The sequence below is a fragment of the Nycticebus coucang genome, chromosome 8 (genome assembly GCF_027406575.1).
Source record: "Nycticebus coucang isolate mNycCou1 chromosome 8, mNycCou1.pri, whole genome shotgun sequence".
Lineage (NCBI taxonomy): Eukaryota > Metazoa > Chordata > Mammalia > Primates > Lorisidae > Nycticebus > Nycticebus coucang.
In genome coordinates this window covers 94313389-94339423 of record NC_069787.1, presented here as the reverse complement: position 1 = coordinate 94339423, position 26035 = coordinate 94313389, and the positions used below count along the sequence as shown (strand labels likewise).

General features: G+C 45.0%; 1 protein-coding gene across 5 annotated transcripts in view; it reads left to right on the top strand.

Moving 5' to 3' along the window:
• USP4 (ubiquitin specific peptidase 4) overlaps window positions 1-26035 on the top strand; it is a 71889-nt gene that overhangs the window by 21607 nt on the left and 24247 nt on the right. For 3 of the 5 annotated variants that reach the window (XM_053599138.1, XM_053599141.1, XM_053599140.1), the window contains 7 exons: window positions 7490-7630; window positions 8424-8541; window positions 16071-16244; window positions 20647-20805; window positions 23176-23400; window positions 25124-25207; window positions 25774-25868. In XM_053599138.1, coding sequence (XP_053455113.1) covers window positions 7490-7630; window positions 8424-8541; window positions 16071-16244; window positions 20647-20805; window positions 23176-23400; window positions 25124-25207; window positions 25774-25868 — 996 coding nt within the window. Of the gene's footprint in view, window positions 1-3430; window positions 3536-7489; window positions 7631-8423; window positions 8542-16070; window positions 16245-20646; window positions 20806-23175; window positions 23401-25123; window positions 25208-25773; window positions 25869-26035 lie in introns of those variants that run through there. The other 2 variants (XM_053599139.1, XM_053599142.1) reach the window with 2 other exon arrangements.

Sequence of the window (26035 nt, the reverse complement as noted above, 5' to 3'; positions counted from 1 at the left end):
TAGTAGCCTGTTGGAGTGAGAGGAGGTGCAGTGCCTTCTCATCTAGTAAGCAGCTTGCAAGGAGCCAGAACAAGAGGCTGACAGGGTAGTCAGCATGAAAGGAAGATGACAAATTGATAGCTGTTGCTAGATGGAACACAATTCATGTTCTCAGTGTTAAGAGGATGGAATATGAATAATACCAAGGAAAAAAGAACATGGGTACATGAAACAGGAATAAATATATAAACTTGGAAACAGAAAATTCAGAGGATGGGTCGAGTAGCAGAATGGATATAGCTGAAGACTTGGTGAACATAGGTCGCTTGAATTCTAGAAGGCATTATGAAAGGATAAAGAAGCATAAGATAATAGAAAGGTTGTGCTGTGGAGAATGTCAATATTTGTATATCTCTATCAATATATATATCTGTATGTCAATACCATGTAATAGAGATCTCAGAAGCAGAGAGGAAATGACAAAGGCAAGGGGAAGAAAATGTCAGAAGAAATGTCCAAGAATTTCTCAGAAATTATAAAAGAAAATTTCTTAAACTTTTTTTTTTTTTTTGCTAGTCAAATTTAGTCGTGGGAGAGTTATATACTAACAGTGTCCCTAAATTAATTTCTACTGATAAGTCACTAACATCAGAGCAGCCATAAGATCTTTTTTGGGGGAGGGACAGAGTCTCACTCTGTTGCCCTGGGTGAAGTGCTATGACATCATAGCTCACAGCAACCTCGAACACTTGAGCTCAAGTCATCCTCTTGCCTCAGCCTCCTGAGTAGCTGGCACTACAAGTATCTGCCATAACACCTGGCTAGCTTTTGTTTTTGGATACTCTGACGGCCTAGTTTTTCTATTTTTAGTAGAGACAGGGTCTCGCTCTTGGTCAGGCTGATCTTGAACTCCTGAGCTCGAGTTTGAGGTTGCTGTGAGCTATGACAGCACGGTACTCTACCGAGGGTGACAAAATGAGATTCTTGTCTCAATGGGAAAAAAAAAAATCAGCTCAGCGCTATAGTTCGGTGAGTAGGGTGCCAACCACATTCACCGAAGGTGGTGGGTTTGAGCCCGGCCTGGGCCTGGTAAACAACAGTGACAACTGCAACCAAAATATAGCTGGGCATTGTGGCGAGCACCTGCAGTCCCATCTACTTGGGAGTCTGAGGCAAGAGAATTGCTTAAGCCCAAGAGTTTGAGGTCGCTGTGAGCTGTGATACCACAGCACTGTACTCAGGGCGACATAGTGAGACTCTGTCTCCAAAAAAAAAAAAAAAAAAAAATTCAGTTATGTCTAATAATAGTATTAGAATCATTGTAGATGGGTTAAACTCACTGACCAAAATACAGACCAGGTTGGTCATGCTTGTAATCCCAGCACTTTGTTTTACTTTTCTTTCTTTCTTTCTTTTTTTTTTTTTTGAGACAGTCTCAAGTTGTTGCCCTTGGTAGAGTGCTGTGGTGTCATAGCTTGCAGCAACCTCAAACTCTTAGGCTTAAGTGATTCACTTGCCTCAGCCTCCCAGGTAGCTGGGACTATAGGCACTTGCCACAATGCCTGACTATTTTTTTTTTGGTGTAGTTGTCGTCGTTTAAGAGGTTCAGGTCAGGTTCGAACCCACCTGCTTCGGCGTATGTGGCTGATGCCCTAACTGCTGACCTATGGGCGCTGAGCCTAATCCCAGCACTTTGGAAGGCTGAGGGAGGAAGATCACTTGAGGCCAGGAGTTTGAGAGCAATCCGTACAATATAATGACTCTTCATCTCTATAAAAAATAAGAAAAATTAGCTGGCCATGGTGATGCATGCCATACTCTCAACAACATGGGAGGCTGAGGAAATAAGATCACTTAAGCCTGGGAGGTTCATGGCTGTAGTGCCATTGTGCTCTAATTCTGGTTAAGAAATTGAGACCTTAGGTGGCGCCTGTGGCTCAAGGAGTAGGGCACCAGTCCCATATGCCGGAGGTGGCGGGTTCAAACCCAGCCCTGGCCAAAAAAAAAAAAAAAAAATAGAAATTGAGACCTTTTCTCTTAAAAAAAAAGAAAAAAGATAATTTCTCACATCTGATTTTCTATATTTATGTGTGTGTGTGTGTATATATAATAGTATATATAATAGTATATATACACACACACATATATATATATTTTTGATACAGAGTCTCAACTATGTCATTCTTTGTAGAGTGCCGTGGCATCAGAGTTCACAGCAATCTGAAACTCTTGGACTTAAGTGATTGTCTTGCCTCAGCCTCCCAAGTAGCTGGGACTACAGGTGCCCGCCAAAATGCCCGGCTTTGTTTTTTTTTTTTTTGCAACTGTCATTGTTTAGCAGGCCTTGGCAGGGTTCAAACCTGGCAGCCTCGGTGTATGTTGCTGGCACCCTAACCACTGAGCTATGGGTGCTGAGCCCTGAGATCTGATCTTAAAAAAGCATCCATGTTGGGCGGCGCCTGTGGCTCAGCAGGTAGGGCGCCGGTCCCATATGCCAGAGGTGGCGGGTTCAAGCCCAGCCCCGGCCAAAAAAAAAAAAAAAAAGCATCCATGTTAAGTTACAGATTGTCTTTTGGAAACACAGGTTGAAATTGGAAGAATGAAAAAGTACAAGTGATTGGGTGGCGCCTGTGGCTCAAGGAGTAGGGCGCCGGTCCCATATGCCGGAGGTGGTGGGTTCAAACCCAGCCCCGGCCAAAAAATCACAAAAAAAAAAAAAAAAAAAAAAAGTACAAGTGATTATCATCCTGGGGAAAGTTGCTGGTTGGCTTCATAAATTTGTTTTTTTTTTTTTTTTTCTTTTTTGAGACAGAGCCTCAATCTGTCACTCTGGGTAGAGTGCCATGGCATCACAGCTCATAGCAACCTCCAACACCTGGGTTCAAGCGATTCTCCTGCCGCTGCCTCCCAAGTAGCTGGGACTATAGGTGCCTGCCACAACGCCTGGCTATTTTTTGGTTGCAGCCATCATTGTTGTTTGGCGGGCCCGGGCTGGATTCATACCCACCAGCTCAGATGTATGTGACTGGTGCCTTAGTCGCTTGAACCACAGGCGCCAAGCCCATAATTTTATTTATTTATTTATTTATTTATTGAGACAGAGTCTTATCCTGTCGCCTTTGGTAGGATGCTGTGGTATCACAGCTCACAGCAACCTCCAACTCTTGGGCTTAGGCAATTCTCTTGCCTCAGCCTCTGGCGTAGCTGGGACTACAGGCGCCCACCACAACACATGGCTATTTTTAGTTGCACTTTAGCCAGGACTGGGTTCGAACCTGCTACCTCAGTATATGGGGCCGGTGCCCTATCTATTGAGCCATAAGCGCTGCCCTATAATTTTTTTTAGATCCACCAAAAGAGTCAATTGTATGTATTTATTGACAAGAGAATAACAGTAAAGTCGTTACCATTGTTTACATTCACCTCTTTATTTATTTATTTATTTTTGCAGTTTTTGGCTGGGGCCGGGTTTGAACCTGCCACCTCCGATACATGGGGCCGGCGCCCTACTCCTTTGAGCCACAGGCGCTGCTCCATTCATCTCTTTTTTTCATTGGTAAATTGAGCATTTTCATATAGTTTTCTCTTCCTTGAACCTTGTGAATTGGTTCAGCCTTGGTGTTAGTGCTTCTTAAGGGCTTCTGTGGACCTAGCTTCTTCTCTTTCTCTCTTAAGTTCTCTTGCCCGAGGTCTGTAAGGCCTGCTCTGTTCTGCACCATAGTCCCCTTTATAAACTGCTTGCCCAGAACGAGAAGAGACTAGTGTCCTTGAGGTGGAGAAGGCCTCCTCTGCATGTAGATCGGGTTATCAGCATTGGTAGGGAGATGCTACAGCTTGGAGTTTTGTGAAGACAATGAAGATTCTGGCTGTTAAGAGTTTGTTATGGCTGGGTATAGTGGTAGGCCAAGGTAGGAGGATCACTTTAGGCTAAGTGTTTGAGATTAGCTTGGGCGACATAGCAAGACCCTGTCTACAAAAAATGAGAAAAATTAGCCAGGCATGGTGGTGTCTGGCTGTAGTCCCAGCTACTCACAAGCCTGAAGCAGGAGGGTTATTTTAGCCCAGGAATTCGAGGTTATAATGAGCTATGATTAGGCCACTGCATTCCAGGCTGGGTGACAAAATGAGATCCTGCCTTTAAAAGTTTATTGCTGGGTGGTGCCTGTGGCTCAAAGGAGTGGGGTACCGGCCCCATATACTGAAGGTGGTGGGTTCAAACCTGGCCCTGGCCAAAACCTGCCAAAAAAAAAAAAAATAATAATAATAAAATAAAAGTTTATTGTTACCTCAGTATAATTCTATATGCCAGACCCTGGATATTTGAGGTCAGTCTTAAAGAACATCCTTAGAGCTCATTCATTCTGGAGAACATCTGAGAACTAAAACTTAATAGAGCAAGGAAGGCAGGCATGGGCTCGACCTGGTTTGCCCAGAACCTCACTTCAGGCCTGGGCACAGGGATGTTGTAGGACTCCAACCATGGATTCAGGGACATGTCTAATGACTTAACATACCACAGTAGAAAGGTGCCTTGAGGTCCATTGGCTTGATCACAGTGTCTCTTAGGAGCAGAAGAATTCTTATTTGGAGGCATGGTCTCTGTTTTCAGACTGTTTGTACTATGAGACCTAGTCAGAATTCAGAGTGAGGTCTGAATATATATATGTATGCCTGAGATTCAGACCTTTCAGACCTTTCCTGCTGATGTCTGTTTCTCAACCGGTAGTGCCTCAGAATGTGCTTGGAAATTGTCTGAAGGTCTGGTGACAAGCCTCTGACCTAGTACCCAGCATTTCCCAGATATAAGTCACTTTTCTGAACAGAGGTATTGCTTTTGACTTGACTGTGAAGGGTAGAGGTTTAAAAAAAAATTTCGTCAAATCTTCAAGCATGTAAAAATATCCTTATATACTCTTTTTTTTTTTTTTTTTTGTAGAGACAGAGTCTTACTTTATGGCCCTCGGTAGAGTGCCGTGGCCTCACATAGCTCACAGCAACCTCCAACTCCTCAGCGATTCTCTTGCCTCAGCCTCCCGAGTAGCTGGGACTACAGGCGCCCGCCACAATGCCCGGCTATTTTTTGGTTGCAGTTTGGCCGGGGCTGGGTTTGAACCCGCCACCCTCGGTATATGGGGCCGGCGCCGCCCTCCTTATATACTCTTAATTTGGTTTCTTTTTGACTCAATTTACTCTGAAAATTATTGGCAGTATTTTCTTTTTCTTTCATTTTATTTATTTATTTTTTGAGACAGAGTCTCACTATGTTGCCCTTGGTAGAGTCTGTGGTGTCACAGCTCACAGCAGCCTCCAACTCTTGGGCTTAAGCGATACTCTTGCCTCAGCCTCCCAAGTAGCTGAGACTATAGGCGCCCACCACAATGCCCGGCTATTTTTGTTGTTGTTGTTGCAGTTATCATTGTTGTTTTAGCAGGCTCCGGCCAGGTTTGAACCCACCAGCCCTGGTGTCTGTGGCTGGTACCCTACCCACTGAGGTATAGGCGCCACCTTTTCAGACTAGCTTTGAGGAGCAGATTTCCCTGCTTGTATAGAAGGCTGGGAAATCATGTTACACGTCATGTTGGATAGGCCTGTGTGTGCTTAAGTCTTGTGTAGTAGAAGCGAATGGCCTCAATCTGATGAGTCTTACTTTTAATGCAGCTGCCTGAGTTCTTGGACTCCTTTGCAGCATGAGCATTTGGCTGTAGAAAGTGAATTCTCTTCAGGATTATAGAAGGTGCATTTCTTCTTTTTTTTTTTTTTTTTTAGAAGGTGCATTTCTATATGGGAAGGTGAGAGGTGGGGGAATTCTCCTTCCCTCTCCCTCACTGTGATCTCTATGTGGAGAGAGTCTAGGCTCCTGATGCCTGCGTAGGCCTCTGGATAATTTCCTGATGTCTGCCCACTTCTAGAGTGTGTATAGGATCACACCTTGTCTTTGCTGCCGTGTTTCACATAATTCTCACAGAGAAGCCTGATTGAGATCAGAACCCATGAAGCTGGGTATTGTGCTAGAACAGCATGTCTTCTTAGTCATCTTTTATTTTTTTCTAAACCTTACTGATTATTGTATTAAACATTTTGTCTCTTTTTTTTTTTTTTGAGACAGAGCCTCAAGCTGTCGCCCTGGGTAGAGTGTAGTGGCATCACAACTCACAACAATCTCCAACTCCTGGGCTCAGGTGACTCTCCTGTCTCCGTCTCCCAAGTAGCTGGGACTACAGGCGCCTGCCACAATGCCCGGCTATTTTTTGGTTGCAGCCGTCATTGTTTGTTTGGCGGGCTCGGGTTGGATTCGAACCCACCAGCTCAGGTGTATGTGGTTGGCGCCTTAGCCACCTTAGCTACTTGAGCCACAGGCGCCAAGCCCCATTTTGTATATTCTAAAAATAACCCAGTATTGGCTGGGCAAGGAGGCTCACGCCTGTAATTCTAGCACTCTGGGAGGCTGACATGGGTGGATTTCTTGAACTCAGGAGTTCCAGACCAGTCTGAGCAAGGAGACCTGTCTCTAAAAAAACAACCAGGTGTTCTGGCGGATGTTTGTAGTCTCAGCTACTCAGAAGGCTGAGGCAGATCTTTTGAGCCCAGGAATTTGAGATTGCTGTGAGCTGTGACACTGTAGCACTTTACCCAGGGCTACGGAGAAGAGACTGTGTCTCAAAAAATAATTAAAGAAGTAAAATAAAAATAACTCAATATTCTAGAGGGAAAATCACACTTCTGTGTATTTGAAACAATCCAGAAGGATTCGCTTTCGTCTATATGCTATATGTTCTTACATAGATTCTAGTAGATTGATAAAATTGATAGCAATTTAAGATTTTGAGCAATTAGCCCTTGAATTAATCCTAAAGGAATAATCTAAAATAAGAGTCTGTGAAAAATATTGAACCGTGACTTTGAAATAGGCTACTCATATTTGGTAAATTTGAAGAAACAAACACAATTCTCCTTGAGTGGCATAATGACTAAATTGCCATTTTCTTGTTCTAGTATCTTTATAGCTGGCTACTTAATTTGTATCAATCATTTTTGATTGATACAATTTCTTTTTTTTTTTGGTTTTTGGCCAGGGCTGGATTTGAACTCGCCACCTCCGGCGTATGGGACCGGCGCCCTACTCCTTGAGCCACAGGCGCCACCCCGATTGATACAATTTCAATCATCATCTCTTATTGCCATTTTTCTATGCCATTCACAGGTAACTTTTAAAATTCAGGAAAGCTTATTTGTAAATCAAACTAGGATGCCCTGAAGATCAACCTTATGATTTATCACACTGAAAGAGTCAGTACATGACCATGTGGACTAATGAGACCAGAAGACCAATTAATTTCTTGACTCTTAAAGAAAATTTATCTTGAAATAGCATGAAAACATGTTTTTTTTCCAATTTATTTTAAATAACCAAATATGGAGAACATTTATTTCTTGAGAAGAGACCTAAGGCATTAAATAGGGCTTGCTCTTCGCAAAAAGTCAGTAGCATTGTTTTTGCTCTCTCTCCCAGATCAAGCACTGTGCCTAGCAGAAATTTTACTACCTCTCCAAAATCATCAGCAAGTCCCTATTCCTCAGTGTCTGCCTCTCCCATTGCAAATGGTGATAGCACTAATACCTCTGGGATGCACAGTTCCGGTGTCAGCAGGGGGTAAGAGCAGGCCCTTTCATTTTGCTTCCCTTCCCTGAGTCCTTTTCCAGGCTGTATGTGGAGAGCTTATCCGCTGCTATACTAAGCTTCAGTGATGTTAGAGTTCCTCATGGGAATGTGCTACATGTGGTTCTCACTTTCATATCCACTGTAAGGTGTGCTTCCTCGTTCTGACCTACGCTGCTAGTCCTCTTGGGGGTTGGTGTTTTCCCTACAGCATAAGTCACTGGTGGTGTTGTGGGAGGTCACTGCATTTGTTTGTGAAAGAATGGGCTGGCCGTATGACGGAATAGCAATGAAGGGACAGTTCTCAGCTATATAGATGGCCATGATTCTTTCTCTATGTGTGTCAGGAGCATCTGCCACATAGCATAGACAAGGTGGAAGAGGAGGGTGAGGCAAGAGTGTGCATGACCACTCAGGCCCAGTCAAGGGTGGGTGTGGCCTTGTGGGCAGTGGCAGATATAAGCTCTTGATCTGGGTAACTAAAATATTGCTCCCTAAAGTCACCTGGCAGTCTTCTGGAGGGATATGAAAGTAGCATTTGCTAAAACCTAAGAGAGGAAAATTCAAATAGCATTTATATTCTTAAGGATGTTGCTTACCAGTTGTGAGCATGTAAAATCAGGGTGGAGGCAGGTCTGGAGGGCTGGAGAGGGAAGTAGAGAGAACTTGGCATCCTGGGGTTACTACCAGACATGAGTTCTAGAGGCCCCAGAGGAGCCCCAAAAGATATCTTGAGGACATGTGTGCAGCAGTTGCTTTTATCATTGTTGTGGGTTATGTTTTCCAGTGGATCTGGCTTCTCTGCTTCGTGTAACTGTCAAGAGCCTCCGTCATCTCATATACAGCCTGGGCTCTGCGGACTTGGAAACCTGGGGAACACCTGTTTCATGAACTCTGCTTTGCAGGTAGAGGGGAATGTGCCATCCAAGTAACACTGTTTCTTGGGGCTTGGGTGGGAATGGCCTACAAAGGTGCTTGGGTAGATCATCTCCCAGGTGTTTCCTGCTAACCCCTTGGTTAGTGCTTCAGTGATCTCTGCTAGGGCACCTCCTACTAGTTGGTACAGAATAGCTTCAGTGTTTTGTGGCCTCTAATGTCTTCTAAATAAGTTCTGTGTTTGGTTTTACAATAAAAACATTTAAAATTTTAGGCTCAGTGCCTGTGGCTCAAGCAGCTAAGGTGTCAGCCACATACACCTGAGCTGGTGGGTTCGAATACAGCCTGGGCCTGCCAAAGAAAATAGCCAGGTGTTATGGTAGGCACCAGGAGGCAGGAGAATCGCTTGAGCCCAGGAGTTGGAGGTTGCTGTGAGCTATGATGCCACAGCATTCTATCTAGAGCGACGGTTTGAGGCTCTGTCTCAAAAAAAAAAAAAAAAAATTTTTTTTTTTTAAATTTTGTTTACAATTGGGTACTTGGCTGGATGGTTTGTGGTTGGATGAAAAGAACTAAAAGTAGGGCGGCGCCTGTGTCTCAGTGAGTAGGGCGCCAGCCCCATATGCCGAGGGTGGCAGGTTCAAACTCAGCCCCGGCCAAACTGCAACCAAAAAATAGCTGGGCGTTGTGGCGGGCGCCTGTAGTCCCAGCTGCTCGGGAGGCTGAGGCAAGAGAATCGCGTAAGCCCAAGAGTTAAGAGGTTGCTGTGAGCCGTGTCACGCCACGGCACTCTACCCGAGGGCGGTACAGTGAGACTCTATCTCTACAAAAAAAAAAAAAAAAAAGAAAAGAACTAAAAGTAGTGATGCCAAGCTAAATTCTGCCTTGCTGGAGACTGATCACCTTTTTTTTTTTTTTTTTTTTTTTTTTACACAGAGTCTCACTTTGTTGCCCTCCTCAGTAGAGTGCTGTGACATCACAGCTCACAGCAACCTTTAACTCTTGGGCTTAAGCGATTCTCTTGCCTCAGCCTCCCGAGTAGCTGGGACTACAGGCACCTGCCACAATGCCTGGCTATTGCTATTTTTTGTTGCAATTCTCATTGCTGTTTTTAGCTGGCTGGGCCGGGTTTGAACCCGCCACCCTTGGTATATGGGGATGGCACCCTACCCATTGAGCCACAGGTGCCGCCCTCTGATCACCTTTTTACCAAAAATACTGGATAAGGGTGGCCCTGTGGCTCAGTGAATAGGGTACCGGCCCCATATACCGAGGGTGGCAGGTTCGAACGCGGCCCTGGCCAAACTGCAACAAAAAATAGCCAGACATTGTGGCAGGCGCCTGTAGTTCCAGCTACTTGGGAGCTGAGGCAAGAGAATCGCCTAAGCCCAAGAGCTGGAGGTTGCTGTGAACTGTGATGCCACAGCACTCTACCGAGGGCAACAAAGTGAGACTATGTCTCTAAAAAAAATAAAACAATATCAGGCGGTGCCTGTGGGTCAAGGAGTAGGGCGCTGGTCCCATATGCCGTAGGTGGCGGGTTCAAACCCAGCCCCGGCCAAAAAAACAAACAAGCCACACACACAAAAAATAAAACAATAAAAATACTGGATAAAATCCTAAAGTCTTCCATTTGAAACCTTATTTACTCATTCATAAACTATCAAACCTTAGGTCCGGTGTGGTGGCTCATACCTATATTCCTAGTTTTGGGAGGCTGAGGCCCGTGGGTTGCTTGAGCTTACAGGTTCAAGACCAGCCTGAGCCAGAGTGAGACCTTGTCTCTAAAAATAGCCAGAAGGGCAGTGCCTGTGGCTCAGTGAGTAGGGTGTTGGCCTCACCTGCTGAGGGTGGCGGGTTCAAACCTGGCCCTGGCCAAACTGCAACAAAAAAAATAGCAGGGCGTTGTGGCATGCGCCTGTAGTCCCAGCTACGCGGGAGGCTGAGGCGAGAAAATTGGTTAAGCTCATGAGCTGGAGGTTGCTGTGAGTTGTGACGCTATGGCCCTCTACCAAGGACAACAAAGTAAGATTCTGTTTCTAAAACAATAAAAATAGCCAGGAGTTGTGGCAGGCATCTGTAGTCCCAGCTACTTGGAAAGCTGAGGCAAGAGAATCGCTTACACCCAAGAGTTTGAAGTTGCGGTGAGCTGTGATGCCAAGGCACTCTACCAAGGGTGACAAAGTAAAACTCTGTCTCAAAAAAATCCTTATTTATTCGTTCATCAAATATAATACATGATAGCATTGTGATAGACATGGGCTGAAAGGAGTTAGTTTGAAGAGTCCAACTTCAAAGTTAGGAAGGCACAATTTCCAAGACTGCCCTCAATTCTGAAGTAAGCTACTAGCTTGGAGGCTCCCAAAACCACCCCTCAGTTTTTTTGGATTTTTTTTTTTTTTTTTTTTTTTGAGACAGAATCTCACTATGTCACCCTCTATAGAGTGTTATGGTGTTAGAGCTCACAGCAACCTCAAACTCCTGGGCTTGAGTGATTCTCTTGCCTCAGCCTCCCAGGTAGCTGGGATTACAGGCACCTACCACAACGCCCGGCTATTTTCTGTTGCAGTTGTCGTTTAGCTGGCCCGGGCTTGGTTCGAACCCGCCAACCTTGGTGTATGTGGTTGGCGCCGTAACCACTGTGTTATGGGTGCCAAGCCCACCCCTCAGTTTTGATAATTTGCTATAAGGACTCAAAGAACTTACTTAAAGCTATTCTACTCATGATGGTTTATTGTAGGAAAAAGATACAGATTAATGTCAGTCAAAGAAGATGCAAATAGGTCAGAGTTTAGGAGGGTTCCAACTCATTCATTTGATGAATGAATAAACAAAGAGTTCAAGCTTCTGTTGTTTTCTACCTGTGAAGTCAGAACGTACTAGTTTCCTGACATTAAAATACAATGATACGCATGGAGTGCTGCTAAGCATGGAAGCTCACTTGAGCTTCAGCATTCAGAATTTTATTGTGACTTTGTTACGTAAGTATGATTGGTTGATTGCCTAGGAGGACTGATAACATGAGATCCAAAGCCACTACCATAATTACATTTTTAGTTTTTTTGAAGTAGCTAACCCTCACCCTAAGACTATACAGGTGTGGTCACCCTCCCTAATTGTATTGTTATCTTACACATTATGATCCAAGACTTTCCAGGCAAAAAAAGACTCTGCTATCAGGCACAACATTCCAAAGGCCAATACGTAGATTACTTCCCAGAAGCCAAGGGGAAAAGCTAGACCTTTTCTTTGGGCAAGGTAGAATTCTTTATTATACATGAGGCCTAACTGGTGAGCAAATCAGACATGGTTTTTGTCCTCATAAGACTTACAGTCTAACTTTGAAGTTTCTTGGAGTATGAGTGAAAAGGTAAAAAGATTTGGTAACTCTTGAGGGCAGCGCCTGTGGCTCATGTACCAAAGGTGGTGGGTTCGAACCCGGCCCTGGCCAAACTGCAACAGCAACAAAAAAATAGCCGGGCATTGTGGTCAGTGCCTGTAGGCCCAGCTACCCAGGAGGCTGAGGCAAGAGAATTGCCTAAGCTCAAGAACTGGAGGTTGCTATGAGCTGTGATGCCAACACACTCTATAGAGGGCGACAAAGTGAGACTCTGTCTCTAAAAAAAAAAAAGATTTGGTAACTCTTGGTTTGGAAATAATTTTTCCTCATTTGTGGTGAGGTGGGAACACCCAGGAATTAAAAAAGATCTAAAATATTTGTTTTTTCATGGATAAAACCAACTCTTTATGCCCTCAATTTTTTTGACCTATTGAATGAGGATAATAATAATTAGTTTCATAGCTCTGGATGTAAATATTGGGGGGGGGATTTAAAATTTCTTGATTTATCCATCTCATTTTGCTAGGGAAAGAGAAAATGAAAACCAAAGTATGAGGGAAATATAGAGATAAGAACAAAAATTGGGGGCAGCGCCTGTGGCTCAAAGGAGTAGGGTGCCGGCCCCATATGCTGGAGGTGGTGAGTTCAAACCCAGCCCTGGCCATAAACTGCAAAAAAGAAAAAAAAAGATAAAGAACAAAAATTGGGGCTTGGTGCCTTTTGCTCAGTGGTTACAGCACCAGCCACATAGACCAAGCTGACTGGTTTAAACAGGGGCCTGCTAAACAACGTTGACAGCAAAAAAATAACTGAGCATTTTGGCAGGTGCCTGTAGTCCCAGCTACTTGGGAGGCTGAGACAAGAGAATCGCTTAAGCCCAAGAGTTTGAGGTTGCTGTGAGCTATGATGTCACCGCACTCTACCAAGGGCAACAGAGTAACACTGCCTCCAAGCGCCCCCCAAAAAACAAACATTAATGAAATACAAAGTAAACTGATAGTTCAGCCAAATATGGTTCTCTGAAAAAAACTTATAAAACTGATAAACCTGTGGTGCCTATGGCTCAGTGAGTAGGGCACTGGCCCCATATACTGAGGGTGGCGGGTTCAAACCCGGCCCTGGCCAAACTGCAACAAAAAATAGCCGGGCGTTGTGGGCACCTATAGTCCCAAGTACTCGGGAGGCTGAGGCAAGAGAATCACATTCTAAGCCCAAGAGCTGGAGGTTGCTGTGAGCTCTGACACCATGACACTCTATCTAGGGTGATAAAGTGAGACTCTGTCTCTAAAAAAAAAACAAAACTGATAATCCCCTAGGAAGAATAATCAGGAAGAAAAGAGAAAAAATACCCATGACTGAGGCCAAGAATGAGTAAAGGAATATTACTATAGATCATAGGTCCTATAGACTTGGAAAAGATTATTAGAGGATAATAAACTGTTTGTATTGAGAGTTTGAGATCAAATTGTCTTGAAAAGCACAACTTACCAAGCTCACACAGGAGGAAATAGAAAATCTGACTAGTCCTGAATTTGCCTTATAGCAAAGAAAATTCTTGTTCTGATGGCTTTAATAGTGAATTTGCTCAAAGATGTAAGGAAGAAATGATACCAATCATATTCAAACTCTTGTGGAGTAGAGGGAGAGACTACACAAATCATTTTTCTAAGCAGCATACATAATACCAAAAACTGATCGGAAGTTTTAAAAAACAAAGAGAAAAAGGTTATCATATCTCACGATTGTAGATATATACAGCTTGAATAAAATACCAGCAAATCAGATTCAGGGATATCTAAATCAAAGGGATAATACATAACCAAGTGAGGTTTTTGCCAAAAGAATTAGGTTGGTTTAACACCTGAAAAATTAATCAGTGTCATTTAATATAGTAGGAGAATAAAGGAGAAAACTATATGATTATTAGTAGAAATGTAGAAAGAACATTTGATAAAATGCAGTGGCCAAATTTATTTTTGAATTTGTAGAGTTAAAATTAGTATACATGTTTAGTGTTAGTATTATTGGATTTTGTACTATGTAATTATTGTGATTCTCAAATCCCAAATGTTTTGGATCTAGTAAGACTTTTTTTTTTTTTTTTTTTTTTTGCAGTTTTTGGCCAGGGCTGGGTTTGAACCTGCCACCTCCAGCATATGGGCCAGCGCCCTACTCCTTGAGCCACAGGCACCGCCCTTTTTTTTTTTTTTTTTCTGTTTTGTTTTGGGGAGACAGAGTCTCACTTTTATCACTCTTGGTAGGGTGCCGTGGTGTCATAGCTCACAGCAACCTCAAACTCTTGGGCTCAAGTGATTCTCTTGTTTCAGCCTCCCAAGTAGCTGGGACTACAGGTGCCTGCCACAACGCCTGGGTATTTTTTGTTGCAGTTGTTTAGCTGGCCCAGGCTGGGTTTGAACCCGCCAGCCTTGGTGCAAGAGACTGGTGGTGTAACCACTGTTCTATGGGTGCTAAGCTCATTCTTTTTTTTTTTTTGTTTTTTTGAGATAGAGTCTAGTGTGTCGCCCTTGGTAGAGTGCCGTGACGTCACAGTTCACCACAACCTCCAACTCTTGGGCTTGAGCGATTCTCTTGCCTCAGCCTCCAAAATAGCTGGGACTACAGCCGCCCGCCACAATGCCCAGCTATTTTTTTTTGTTGTTGTTGTTGTTGTTGCAGTTGTCTTTGTTGTTTAGCTGGCCCCCAGGCTGGGTTTGAACCCACCAGCCTCAGTGTATGTGGCTGACACCGTAACCACTGTGCTATAAGCGCCGAGCCCTATTCTTTTTTTTTGTAACAGATTCTCACTTTGTGTCCCCTTCAGTAGAGTGCTGTGGTGTCATAGCTCACAGCAACCTCAAACTCTTGGGCTCAAGTGATTCTCTTGCCTTAGCTTCCTGAGTAGCTGGGACTATAGGCGCCCACCTCAACACCTGGCTGTATTTAGAGATGAGGTCTTGTTCTGGCTCAGGCTGGTCTCGAACCTGTGAGCTCAGGCAATCCACCTGCCTCTGCGTCCCAAAGTTTAGGATTATAGATGGGAGCCACTGTGCCCAGCCAGTCTATTTGCTGGGTTCAGTGACTCATGTCAAGGCAGGTGGATTATTTGAGCTCAGGACTTCAAGACCAGCTTCAGCAAGAACGAGACCCCATCTCTAAAAATAGCTGGGGATTGTGGTACGTGCCTGTAGTCCCAATTACTCAGGAGGCTGAGGCAAAAAGAATCACTTGAGGCTCGGCACCTGTGGCTCAAGCGGCTAAGGTGCCAGCCACATACACCTGAGTTGGTGGGTTCGATTCCAGCCTGGGCCCACCAAGCAACAATGATGGCTGCAACCAAAAAAATAGCTGGGCATTGTGGTGCGCTCCTGTAGTCCCAGCTACTTGGGAGGCGGAGGCTGGAGAATCACCTGAGCCCAGGAGTTGGAGGTTGCTGTGAGCTGTAATGCCACGGCACTCTACCCAGGGCAACAGCTTGAGGCTCTATCTCAAAAAAAAAAAATCACTTGAGCCCAAGAGTTTGAGTTTGCCGTGAGCTATGACACTATGGGACTCTACAGAGGTCGACAAAGTGAGACTCTATCTAAAAAAAAAATTATGGGGTGGGTCAGTGGGTAGGGCTCTGGCCCCATATACCAAGGGTGGTGGGTTCGAAACTGGCCCTGCCCCCCTAAAATAGCCATTACAACTGCAACAACAACAACAAAAAAAGCTGGACGTTGTGGTAGGCACCTGTAGTCCCACCTACTTGGGAGGCCGAGGCAAGAGAATTGTTTAAGCCCAAGTGTTGGAGGTTGCTATGAGCTGTAATGCCATGGCACTCTACTGAGGGTGACAAAGTGAGACTCTGTTTCATAAAAAAAAAAAAGAAAATTATTATTACCTTCTATTAAATAAAAAATTAGCTTTGCCTTCAGCTTTTTTTGGAGGGAAAGTCTTAGGCAGTGCACGTAAGATCCCCTAAGACAGCAGTTCTGAACCTGTGGGTCACGACCCACAGAAACTGTATTAAAGGGCCTCAGTATCAGGAAGGTTGAGAACCACTGCTCAAGGGTTAGCCGCAAGGGGTCCATCAGCTGTACCTTATTGAAGTGAGCCTTCAGGAAATCTGAGTACTTCATTTTTTTAGGGTTGACTCTCAGTCAGCCTTTAGAATTTAGTTTATCTAATAAATCTGTGTTCCCTAGAATGGGTATAAGCTCTGATCATGTTCTGTTTCAGTGCCTTAGCAATACAGCACCACTGACTGACTACTTTCTCAAAGATGAGTATGAGGCTGAAATTAACAGAGATAACCCTCTGGGGATGAAGGGGGAGATTGCAGAGGCCTATGCTGAGCTCATAAAGCAGATGTGGTCTGGAAGAGACACTCATGTGGCACCTCGTATGTTCAAGGTAGGTTGAATATCCCACATATAGGTTGACTGTCCCTTATCTGAAATGCTTGGGGCCAGAAGTATTTCAGATTTTGGAGTATTTGTATCATACTCAGTGATTCAGCATCCCTAATCCCAAATATCCAGAATTAAAATGCTCCAGTGATTATTTCCTTTGAGTAATATCAGTGTGCAAAAAGTTTTGGATTTTGGGTGGCGCCTGTGGCTCAGTGAGTAGGGCGCCGGCCCCATATGCCGAGGGTGGCGGGTTTAAACCCAGCCCCAGCCAAACTGCAACAAAAAAATAGCCGGGCGTTGTGGCAGGCGCCTGTAGTCCCAGCTGCTCAGGAGGCTGAGGCAGGAGAATCGTGTAAGCCCAAGAGTTAGAGGTTGCTGTGAGCCGTGTGACGCCACGGCACTCTACCCAAGAAAGTACAGTGAGACTCTGTCTCTACAAAAAAAAAAAAAAGTTTGGGATTTTGCAGCTTTTTTTTTTTTTTTTTTGAGACAGAGCCTCAAGCTGTCACCCTGGATAGAGTGCCGTGACATCACAGCTCACAGTAACCTCCAACTCCTGTGCTCAAGCGATTCTCCTGCCTCAGCCTCCCAAGTAGCTGGGAATACAGGCGCCTGCCACAGTGCCCGGCTATTTTTTGGTTGCAGCCGTCATTGTTTGGCAGGCCTGGACTGCCAGCTCAGGTGTATGTGGCTGGCGCTTAAGCCGCTTGAGCCACAGGCTCCAAGCCTGATTTTGCAGCATTTTGAAGTTCAGATTTTCAGATTTAGGGATGTTCACCTGTACTTCCTGTTTTGAAGAGGATAGTTTAATGTTAGGAGGAAGCATTCTTTTACTTGCACTTTAGGATTAAGGTGGGATCTCAGACTAAAACCATCACATGGACTGAATAACAGAAGAAAAGGGTTTGACGATGTGGTACTTTCAGTTTCAGATCAGTCATTTAACACAGACATACACTTGTCTTTTTTTTTTTTTTTTTGGCTGGGGCTGGGTTTGAACCCGCCACCTCTAGGGCACGGGGCCAGCACCCTACTCCTTGAGCCATAGGCACCGCCCCCCTTCCTTTTTGCTTTTTTTTCTGGCTTGGGTACACTGAGCACTGAACAGAGCCTGGCGTGGGCTCAGGTATCCTTGTTTTTTGTTTTTTTTTTTGAGACAAAGTCTCACTATGTCGCCCTTGGTAGAGTGCTGTAGCGTCATAGCTCACAGCAACTTCAAACTCCTGGGCTTGAGCAGTTCTCTTGCCTCAGCCTCCCAAGTACCTGGGACTATAGGTGCCTGCTACAACACCTGGCTATTTTTTGTTACAATTGTCATTGTTTAGCTGGCCTGGGCCCAGTTTGAACCTGGCTCCCTCTGTGTATGTGGCTAGCACTGTAACCACTGTGCTACAGGTGTGGAGCCATTTCTTTTTTTTTTTTTGAGACACACTCTCACTTTGTCACCCTTATTAAGAGTGCTGTGGCATTGTAGCTCACAACAACTTCAAACTCTTGGGCTCAAGCGATTCTCTTACCTCAGCCTTCCAAGTAGCTGGGACTACAGGTGCCCATCACAGCGCCTAGGTACTTTTAGAGACGGGGGTCTTGGTCTTGCTCAGGCTGGTCTTGAACTCTGAGCTCAGGCAATCCACCCACCTTGACCTCCCAAGTGCTAAGATTCTACACTTCTCTTTTTATTTATTTATTTTTGTGCAGTTTTTCTGGCCGGGGCTGGGTTTGAACCTGCCACCTCTGGCATATGGGGCCGGCACCCTACTCCGTTGAGCCACAGGTGCCACCCTACACTTCTCTTGTTAAAAAAAATACGCAAAAATCAGAGTTTCTTTCTGATACCTAGGCTGGAGTTAAGTGGCACTATCATACATTACAGCTTCATAGGCTTAGGTTCAATTGATCTTCCTACCTCAGCCCCCCAAGTAGCTGGGACTACAGGCCTGTGCCACCGTGTCTGGCTAATTTTTTCTTTTTGTGGAGAGATAAGTATATAGTATAAGTGTATAGTATATAGTAGTATATGTATATGGTAGAGCTTGCACAGTTGACTATCTCCGTATATTGACCGCTTCCTTAATTTGACTTAATTTTCATAGACTAGACATGCATCACATGTATATATCAGTATAGTAGACCTAGTTCCTTACGTTGACCGTCTCCATATGTTGACCAGTTGGTTATATAGTCCCTTGGGTGGTCAACTTACAGAGATTCTACTGTCTATTGCCCAGATTGGTCTTTTTTATTTTTTTTTGTAGAGACAGAGTCTCACTGTACCGCCCTTGGGTAGAGTGCCGTGGCTTCACACAGCTCACAGCAACCTCCAACTCCTGGGCTTAAGCGATTCTCTTGCCTCAGCCTCCCAAGCAGCTGGGACTACAGGCGCCCACCACAACGCCCGGCTATTTTTTTGTTGCAGTTTGGCTGAGGCTGGGTTTGAACCCGCCACCCTTGGCATATGGGGCCGGCGCCCTACTCACTGAGCCACAGGCACCGCCCTAAATTGGTCTTAAACTCCTGGCTTCTAGTTATATTCCCGCCTTGGCGTCCTAAATTCTTGAAATTACAAGTGTGACCTATTATACCTGGCCCACGCTTGTCTTAAATATTCTTCTCATTGCCCACCTCTGAGCTGGAATTCCCCAGAAGTCATTATGAGCTTGTTGGTCAGAATGCTATATTCTGTGGTAGTAATATTTAAATGGTCTGTGTCCTAAGCCAAGCTATAAAAATTCATTTAGGCTGGGCACGGTGGCTCATGTTTGTAATCTTAGAGCTATGTTAGGCCAAGGCAGGAGGGTCATTTGAGCTCAGGAGTTCGAGATCAGCCTGAGCAAGAGAGAGACCCCTTCTCTTATAGAAATAGAAAAAATTAGATAGGAGTGGTAGTGTGTGTCTGCCAGTCAGCTACTTGGAAGATTGTGGCAGAAGGATTGCTTGAGTCCTGGAGTTTGAGGTTATATGAGATATGATAATATCACTGTAATCTAGCCTATGCTGACAAAGTGAAACTATGTCTCTAAAATATTTTTAGGCCATGAAGGCTATGTTAAACAGTTTGATGAAAATATTTCAGATTATATATGAAACCAGCACATTGTACCCCCTTGACTGCACTAATGTACACAGCTATGATTTAATAATTAAAAAAAAATTTTTTTTTAGGGTGGTGCCTGTGGCTTAGTGGGTAGGGTGCAGACCCCATATACCGAGGGTGGCGGGTTCGAACCCAACCCCAGTCAAACTGCAACAACAAAAAAAAGCCTGGTTTTGTGGTCGGCACCTGTAGTCCCAGCTACTCAGGAGGCTGAGGCAAGAGAATCGCCTAAGCCCAGGAGTTGGAGGTTGCTGAGAGCTAGGACACCATGGCACTCTACCAAGGGTGATAAAATGATAAAGTGAGACTCTGTCTCTTAAAAAAAAAAATTTTTTTTTTTTTTAGTTTTCAGTATTATTCGAAGGCTACTCCCAGGTTCTCTGAGCCTGGACCCCCCTACATCCCCTGTGGTTTGAGTTGGCAGCACTAAATCAGGAACTGGGCTGACAATTTTGGAAGGAATGTGAAGGCACTTCTCATTGGAGTCCCTCAGCCAAAATGACTTGGGGAGTTCATGGGTAAACTGCAGTGGGCATTTGGATAGCTTGGGCTTTTCCTTTTTTTTTGAGACAGAGCCTCAAGCTGTCACCCTGGGTAGAGTGCCATGGCATCACAGCTCATAGCAACCTCTAACTCCTGGGCTCAAGCGATTCTCCTGCCTCTGCCTTCCAGGTAGCTGGGACTATAGGCGCCTGCCACAATGCCCAGCTATTTTTTGGTTGTAGTTGTCATTGTTTGGCGGGCCCAGGCTGGATTCAAACCCACCAGCTCAGGTGTATGTGGCTGGCGCCTTAGCTGCTTGAGCCACAGGTGCCGAGCCTGGATAGCTTGGGCTTTTCATTGCCATAAATATTTTTTCCTGCTGAGTGGGAGGTCGTTTGCTTCCATATGCTAAAATCTGAGAAATCCTGTTTAGCTTGCACCACTAGGGTTCAAGTGATGATATAAAAGACAGGTGCCTTTATGATTCAAGGAGGAGTCAAGACTCCAAAGCAGAGAACATCATAGAGGGTTTCATGTCAGTACTTGGGTGTGACTGCTTAAGGTGCCTGTTTTATTCCCTAGGGGTTATGTAATGGCCCAGGTTCCCGGTCCTTCAGTGTCCTGGCACTCCTGTCTGAGCCAGCCTTTTTTGCTGGCTCACTGGAATCATGTAGGTGCTTCAGGAGTTAATCAGACTCCTCTACCAGATGGTGGTCTGTCTCATTGCCCAGGTGACTCTGCAAGGCAATTTTTGATGACAATTTCCCATTTGATTTCACTGATTCCATAAAGATTGTGCCTTATAATAGTATTGCTTTTTTTGTAGACCCAAGTGGGACGTTTTGCCCCTCAGTTTTCTGGCTACCAGCAACAAGATTCTCAGGAGCTATTAGCCTTTCTTTTAGATGGATTGCATGAAGATCTGAACCGAGTAAAGAAAAAGCCCTACCTAGAGCTGAAGGATGCTGATGGGCGGCCTGATGCGGTATGATATTGAAGATGTCTGAACAATAATATTCCAAAGAAGCTGCCTCCTATTGAGAGTGTAGAAACATCCTTTTGGGTTTTGAATACTAGTGCCAGGGACCTGGCTGTTCTCTGTTGATAGTGATGGGGCCCTCATCTTTGGTAGAGAAACACATTTCAGGTCAGAAAGGGGAGCTACTGTAGTTACTCCTGATGCTTCCTCTTGGGTTTTTTTTCCAAATTAGAGTCACCTTATTTAGTATTTCATTAGTGACCTAGAGATTAAGGTGCTCTAAAGACTAAAGTGCCTATTCATAGTAATATTGACCCTTACGATTGTTACCATTCTCATTAAAATCCATCCATGAGGGTGGTGCCTGTGGCTCAAAGGAGTAGGGCACCAGCCCCATGTACCAGAGGTGTGGGTTCAAACCTGGCCCCGGCCAAAAACTACCAAAAAAAAAAAAATCCATCCATGATGCTCACGGTGGTAGCCTCAAGGTATTGTAGAAAGGGGGATCCCTTGAGCTGCAGAGTTTAAGACCTTGTCTCTACTAAAAACAGAAAAAATTAGCCAGGCCTTGTGGGAGATAACCTACAGTCCCAGCTGCTTTGGGAGGCTGAGGCGGGAAGATGAGGTTGCTGTGAGCTAGGCTGATGCCATGGCACTCTAGCCTAGGCAACAGAGTGAGACTATGTCAATAAACAAAAAATCCATTAACGATTAAAGTAATTTGTTATTAATATTAGGGCATTTACACTTTTGGAATGATCAACATGAGTCCTTTAAAGTAGCATTCGTTTGGCTTGGTGCCTGTAACTCAGTGGTTAGGATGCCAGCTACATACACCACGGCTGGCAGGTTAACCTGGCCTGGGCCTGCTAAACAACAATGACAACTACAATAAAAAAATAGCCGGGTGTTGTGGTGGGTGTCTGTAATCCCTGCTACTTGGGAGGCTGAGGCAAGATAATTGCTTTAGCCCAAGAGTTTGAGGCTGCTGTGAGCTGCAACCAAAGGCGACATAGTGAGACTCTGCCTCAAAAAAAAAAAAAAAGCAGTAATTTTAATTAATTTATTATTATTATTTTTTTTAGACAGAGTCTCACTATGTCACCTTTGGTAGCGTGTCATGGTGTCACAGCTTACAGCAACCTCAAACTCTTAGGCTTAAGCGATTCTCTTGCCTAAGCCTCCCAAGTAGCTGGGACTACAGGCGCCCACCACAATGTCCAGCTTTTTTTTATTGTTGTTGTAGTAATTGTCATTGTTGTTTAGCAGGCCCAGATCAGGCTTGAACCTGCCAGCCCCAGTGTATGTGGGTGGTGTCATAACCACTGTGCTATGGGTACCAAGCCTGTTTACTTATTATTTTTTTTGTGTGTGTGTGTGTAGCAAGCCCAGGCTGGGTTTGAACCCACTAGCCCCGGAGCATGTGGCCAGCACCCTAACCATTGAGCAACAGGCGCCCAGCCTATCTATTATTTATTTATTTATTTATTTTGAGATGGAGTCTCACTTTCTCGCCCTCTGAGGAGTGCCATGTCATCACAGGCACCAGCCACAATGCCTATTTTGGGGGCTTTTTTTTTTTTTGGTTGCAATTGTCTTTATTGTTTGGCAGGCCGGGCTGGATTTGAACCCATCAGCTCCGGTGTATGTTCCTGATGGCCTAGGTGCTGACCTACAGGCGCCAAGCCACTATTTATTATTTTTGAGACATAGTCTCACTCTACTGCCTAGGGTAGAGTGCTACGGTATCAGCCTAGCTTACAGCAACCTCAAACTCCTGGGTTCCAGGGATCCTCCTAACTCTGCCTTCCCAGTAGCTGGGACTACAGGCTCCTGCCACAGTGCCCAGCTAATTTTTCTATTTTTAGTGGAGATGGTCTTGCTCTTGCTCAGGCTGATCTCCACCTCTTGAGCACCTCAAGGGATCCTCTTACCTTGGCCTCCCAGTATGCTGTGATTAAAAGAGTGACCCACCTTGCCAGTCCAAAAGTAGCATTTAGACCTTAATTGAAAAACTCTGAATTAGGTGAACTAAGATTAAAACCTTACTTGGGATCATTGGAAACACCACGGGAGGATTTACTGGCCTCTGTGTGCCCATAGTGTTCTTAGGGCTTCTGTTTCCCATCAGAGGATACATATACTTGTTATTTCCCTGAGATCTATGTATTTAAGTGTGGAGTTGGATGTAGAGATGGCATATGGTGTGAATTTGGTAGGCTGAGGGCAATTCTGGTCCTGGCCTAGACCAAGCTATTGGCTATACAGACTACCTCCTGGTCCATCTCAGGCTTTGTTGTGAATCATTCTCTATGAAGAGAAAAAGGGCTGAGAGATATTAAGAATCTCCTGTCTATCACTTCTCCTTTCTTCTAGGTGGTAGCAAAGGAAGCCTGGGAGAATCACAGATTGAGGAATGATTCTGTGATTGTGGATACTTTTCATGGCCTCTTTAAGTCTACTTTGGTTTGTCCAGAATGTGCTAAGGTTTCTGTGACCTTTGATCCATTTTGCTATCTTACTCTCCCACTGCCCTTGAAGAAAGATCGAGTTATGGAGGTCTTCCTGGTTCCTGCTGATCCTCACTGCAGACCTACCCAGGTAACATTGCATACCTCATGGCACCCCTCACTGTGGATGGTCTCCAGGGGTGGGATTACTTCTTTCTGCTGCTTTAGAAACTCTGTTGGCTGCCTCTGGGTCTCCGTGGTGCTTCCTGAATGTGCCCTTGCTCTCTCTCAAAGCTTTGTGTAGTCCTTTATCATTCAAAGTCTATTGTGAAGGTCTCTGGGCTTCTCTATCACTTTTTTTTTGAGACAGAGTCTCCCTATGTCACACTTGGTAGAGTGCTATGGTGTCACAACTCACAGCAACCTCCAGCTCTTGGGCTTAAGTGATTATCTTGCCTTAGCCTCCCAAGTCGCTGGGACTACAGGTGCCTGCCACAACACTTGGCTATTTTTTTGTTGTAGTTGCCATTGATGTTTGGCCAGCCCAGGCCGGTTTGAACCCACCTGCCTTGGGTATGTGTCCGGAGCCCTAGCCTCTGAGCTATAGATGCTGAGCCTTAAGTGATTCTCTTGCCTCAGCCTCCCAGGTAGCTGGAACTACAGGCGCCTGCATCGATGCCCGGCTATTGTTTTTTGTTGTTGCAGTTGTCATTGTTGGTTAGCTGGCCTGGGCCAGGCTCGAACCTGCCAGCCTTGGTGCATGTGGCTGGTGCCGTAAGCACTGTGCTCTGGGCACTGAGCCCTCTGTCACTTTTTTTCTCATGTTCCATTTATACAACTAAAGTAACCTGGTTGATCTGGGCTAAGTCAGCAGTTCTCAACCTGTGAGTCGTGACCCATAGGAACTGTATTAAAAGGCTATGGTGTTAGGAAGGTTGAGAACCACTGTACTAAGTGGTCCTTGAATCTGAATGCTGAGGAACTTTCCTTAGGTCAACCTTTAAGTCAGGTTGGAGAAGGCAGCCCCGTGGCTCATGGGTGTAATTCCAGTGATTTGGGAGCCTAAGGTAGGAAGGAATGCTTGAGGCTAGAAGTTCGAGACCAGCCTGAGCAACACAGCCAGACCCTGTCTCTGCAAAAACAAAACAAAATAGCTGGGTGTGTTGGCATGCACCTGTAGTCTTAGCTATTCAGGAGGCTGAGGCAGGAAGATTGTTTGAGCCTAGGAGTTCGAGGTTGCAGGGAGTTATGATCATACCTCTGCATGCTAGTCAGGATGACGGAAGGAGACTCAGTCTCGTAAAGAAAATAAAATCAATTAGGAGAGGCTGGGCAGAATAAGATGTCTGATTGGTGTGTGAACAACAGGTATTAGTTTTCAGCCCTCTTGATGGATTACTGTGTGATTGTATTGCTTGGTCTTCTGGCTTAAGTTTTTTAATCTCTAAAGAAAGATGATATGTAGGACCAGATGGCAGTTTGTATCATTTTAACAGTTTTTTTTTTTGTGGTTTTTGGCCGGGGCTGGGTTTGAACCTGCCACCTCCGGCATATGGGACCGGTGCCTACTCCTTGAGCCACAGGCACCGCCCCATTTTAACAGTTTTTTAAAAGAAATAATGAACCACTCCAAAAGTTAAGAAGAAAATGTAGCAATGTTTGGGAGGGATAGAGATGGCCTGCTCTCATGCCTGAATGTTGAGGCAGGTGCTTACACAGAAGACTTGCTTGTTTGCTCTGCTGCTGCCTCATATGGGCCCTTACCATATACTGTTTTTAGAAGGGCGTCTCTGTTCTTGGCTATGACTGTCTCTCTTAACTCACCTCCCACCCTTTTAGGAGCACTCCATTACCTTATTATCTCTCCCTTGCAGTACCGTGTGACTGTGCCACTGATTGGGGCCGTGTCTGACCTATGCGAGGCTCTCTCCAGGCTCTCTGGCATTGCTGTAGAAAATGTAAGGCATGGTGATCACTGTCACTCACTTTAGGGGTACTTTCTAGTCCTTTCAATGTTGAAGCCACTTCTGGGGGGTAGTTGTTAACGGCCAACACAAATGTGATTATTTGTTGTGTCTGGATGTCTCACCCCTGTTGGCTATCGGTAAGTGTTCACTCTGCAGCCTGCACTGTGCTGCAGGAAACAGCTTCAGGAAACACCATGTCCCTTTTGTTTACAATAGCCATGGCCATAGAGCACTGCTCTCAGCCCTGTATGCTGAGACTGGTGTGGAGACTTTGGGCTCTGGAAAACCCCAGAGACTTCTGGACAATTGGTAGTCTGTGGTCAGCACTCTGTCCTCACCCTTCTTGCCACTGTGACCAGTATGTTTAGTTTCGCAGCAGCTGTGCTGCTCGTCCTTGGGCTTTTGGCCTTGGCCTTAAGCTCTGGGGCTGTTTGCATGGGGGTTTCTCTGGAGTGCACAGTCGAGTAGGTTTTTTTTCCATTTGTTTTTGGGTTTTAAGCAGTTAGTAATGGTACTCTTAGCTATTCTATGATATTTCTGTTACTGTTGATTCTTAGATGGTGGTCACAGATGTGTATAATCACCGGTTCCATAAAATTTTCCAAATGGATGAAGGTTTAAACCACATCATGCCTCGGGACGACATTTTTGTGTGAGTACTCAGCAGTTTCTGCTGCAGGGTCTATGGAAACATTCTAGGGATGTTGGCTTATTCAAGTCTCCACAGAAGTGCTGGCAGTTATTGCTTATGTGGAATTGCCTGCCTGTGTCTAAGAGATGGGTGTGTAGGGACCTGAGGGCAGTTTTCAGTGCTGAGCA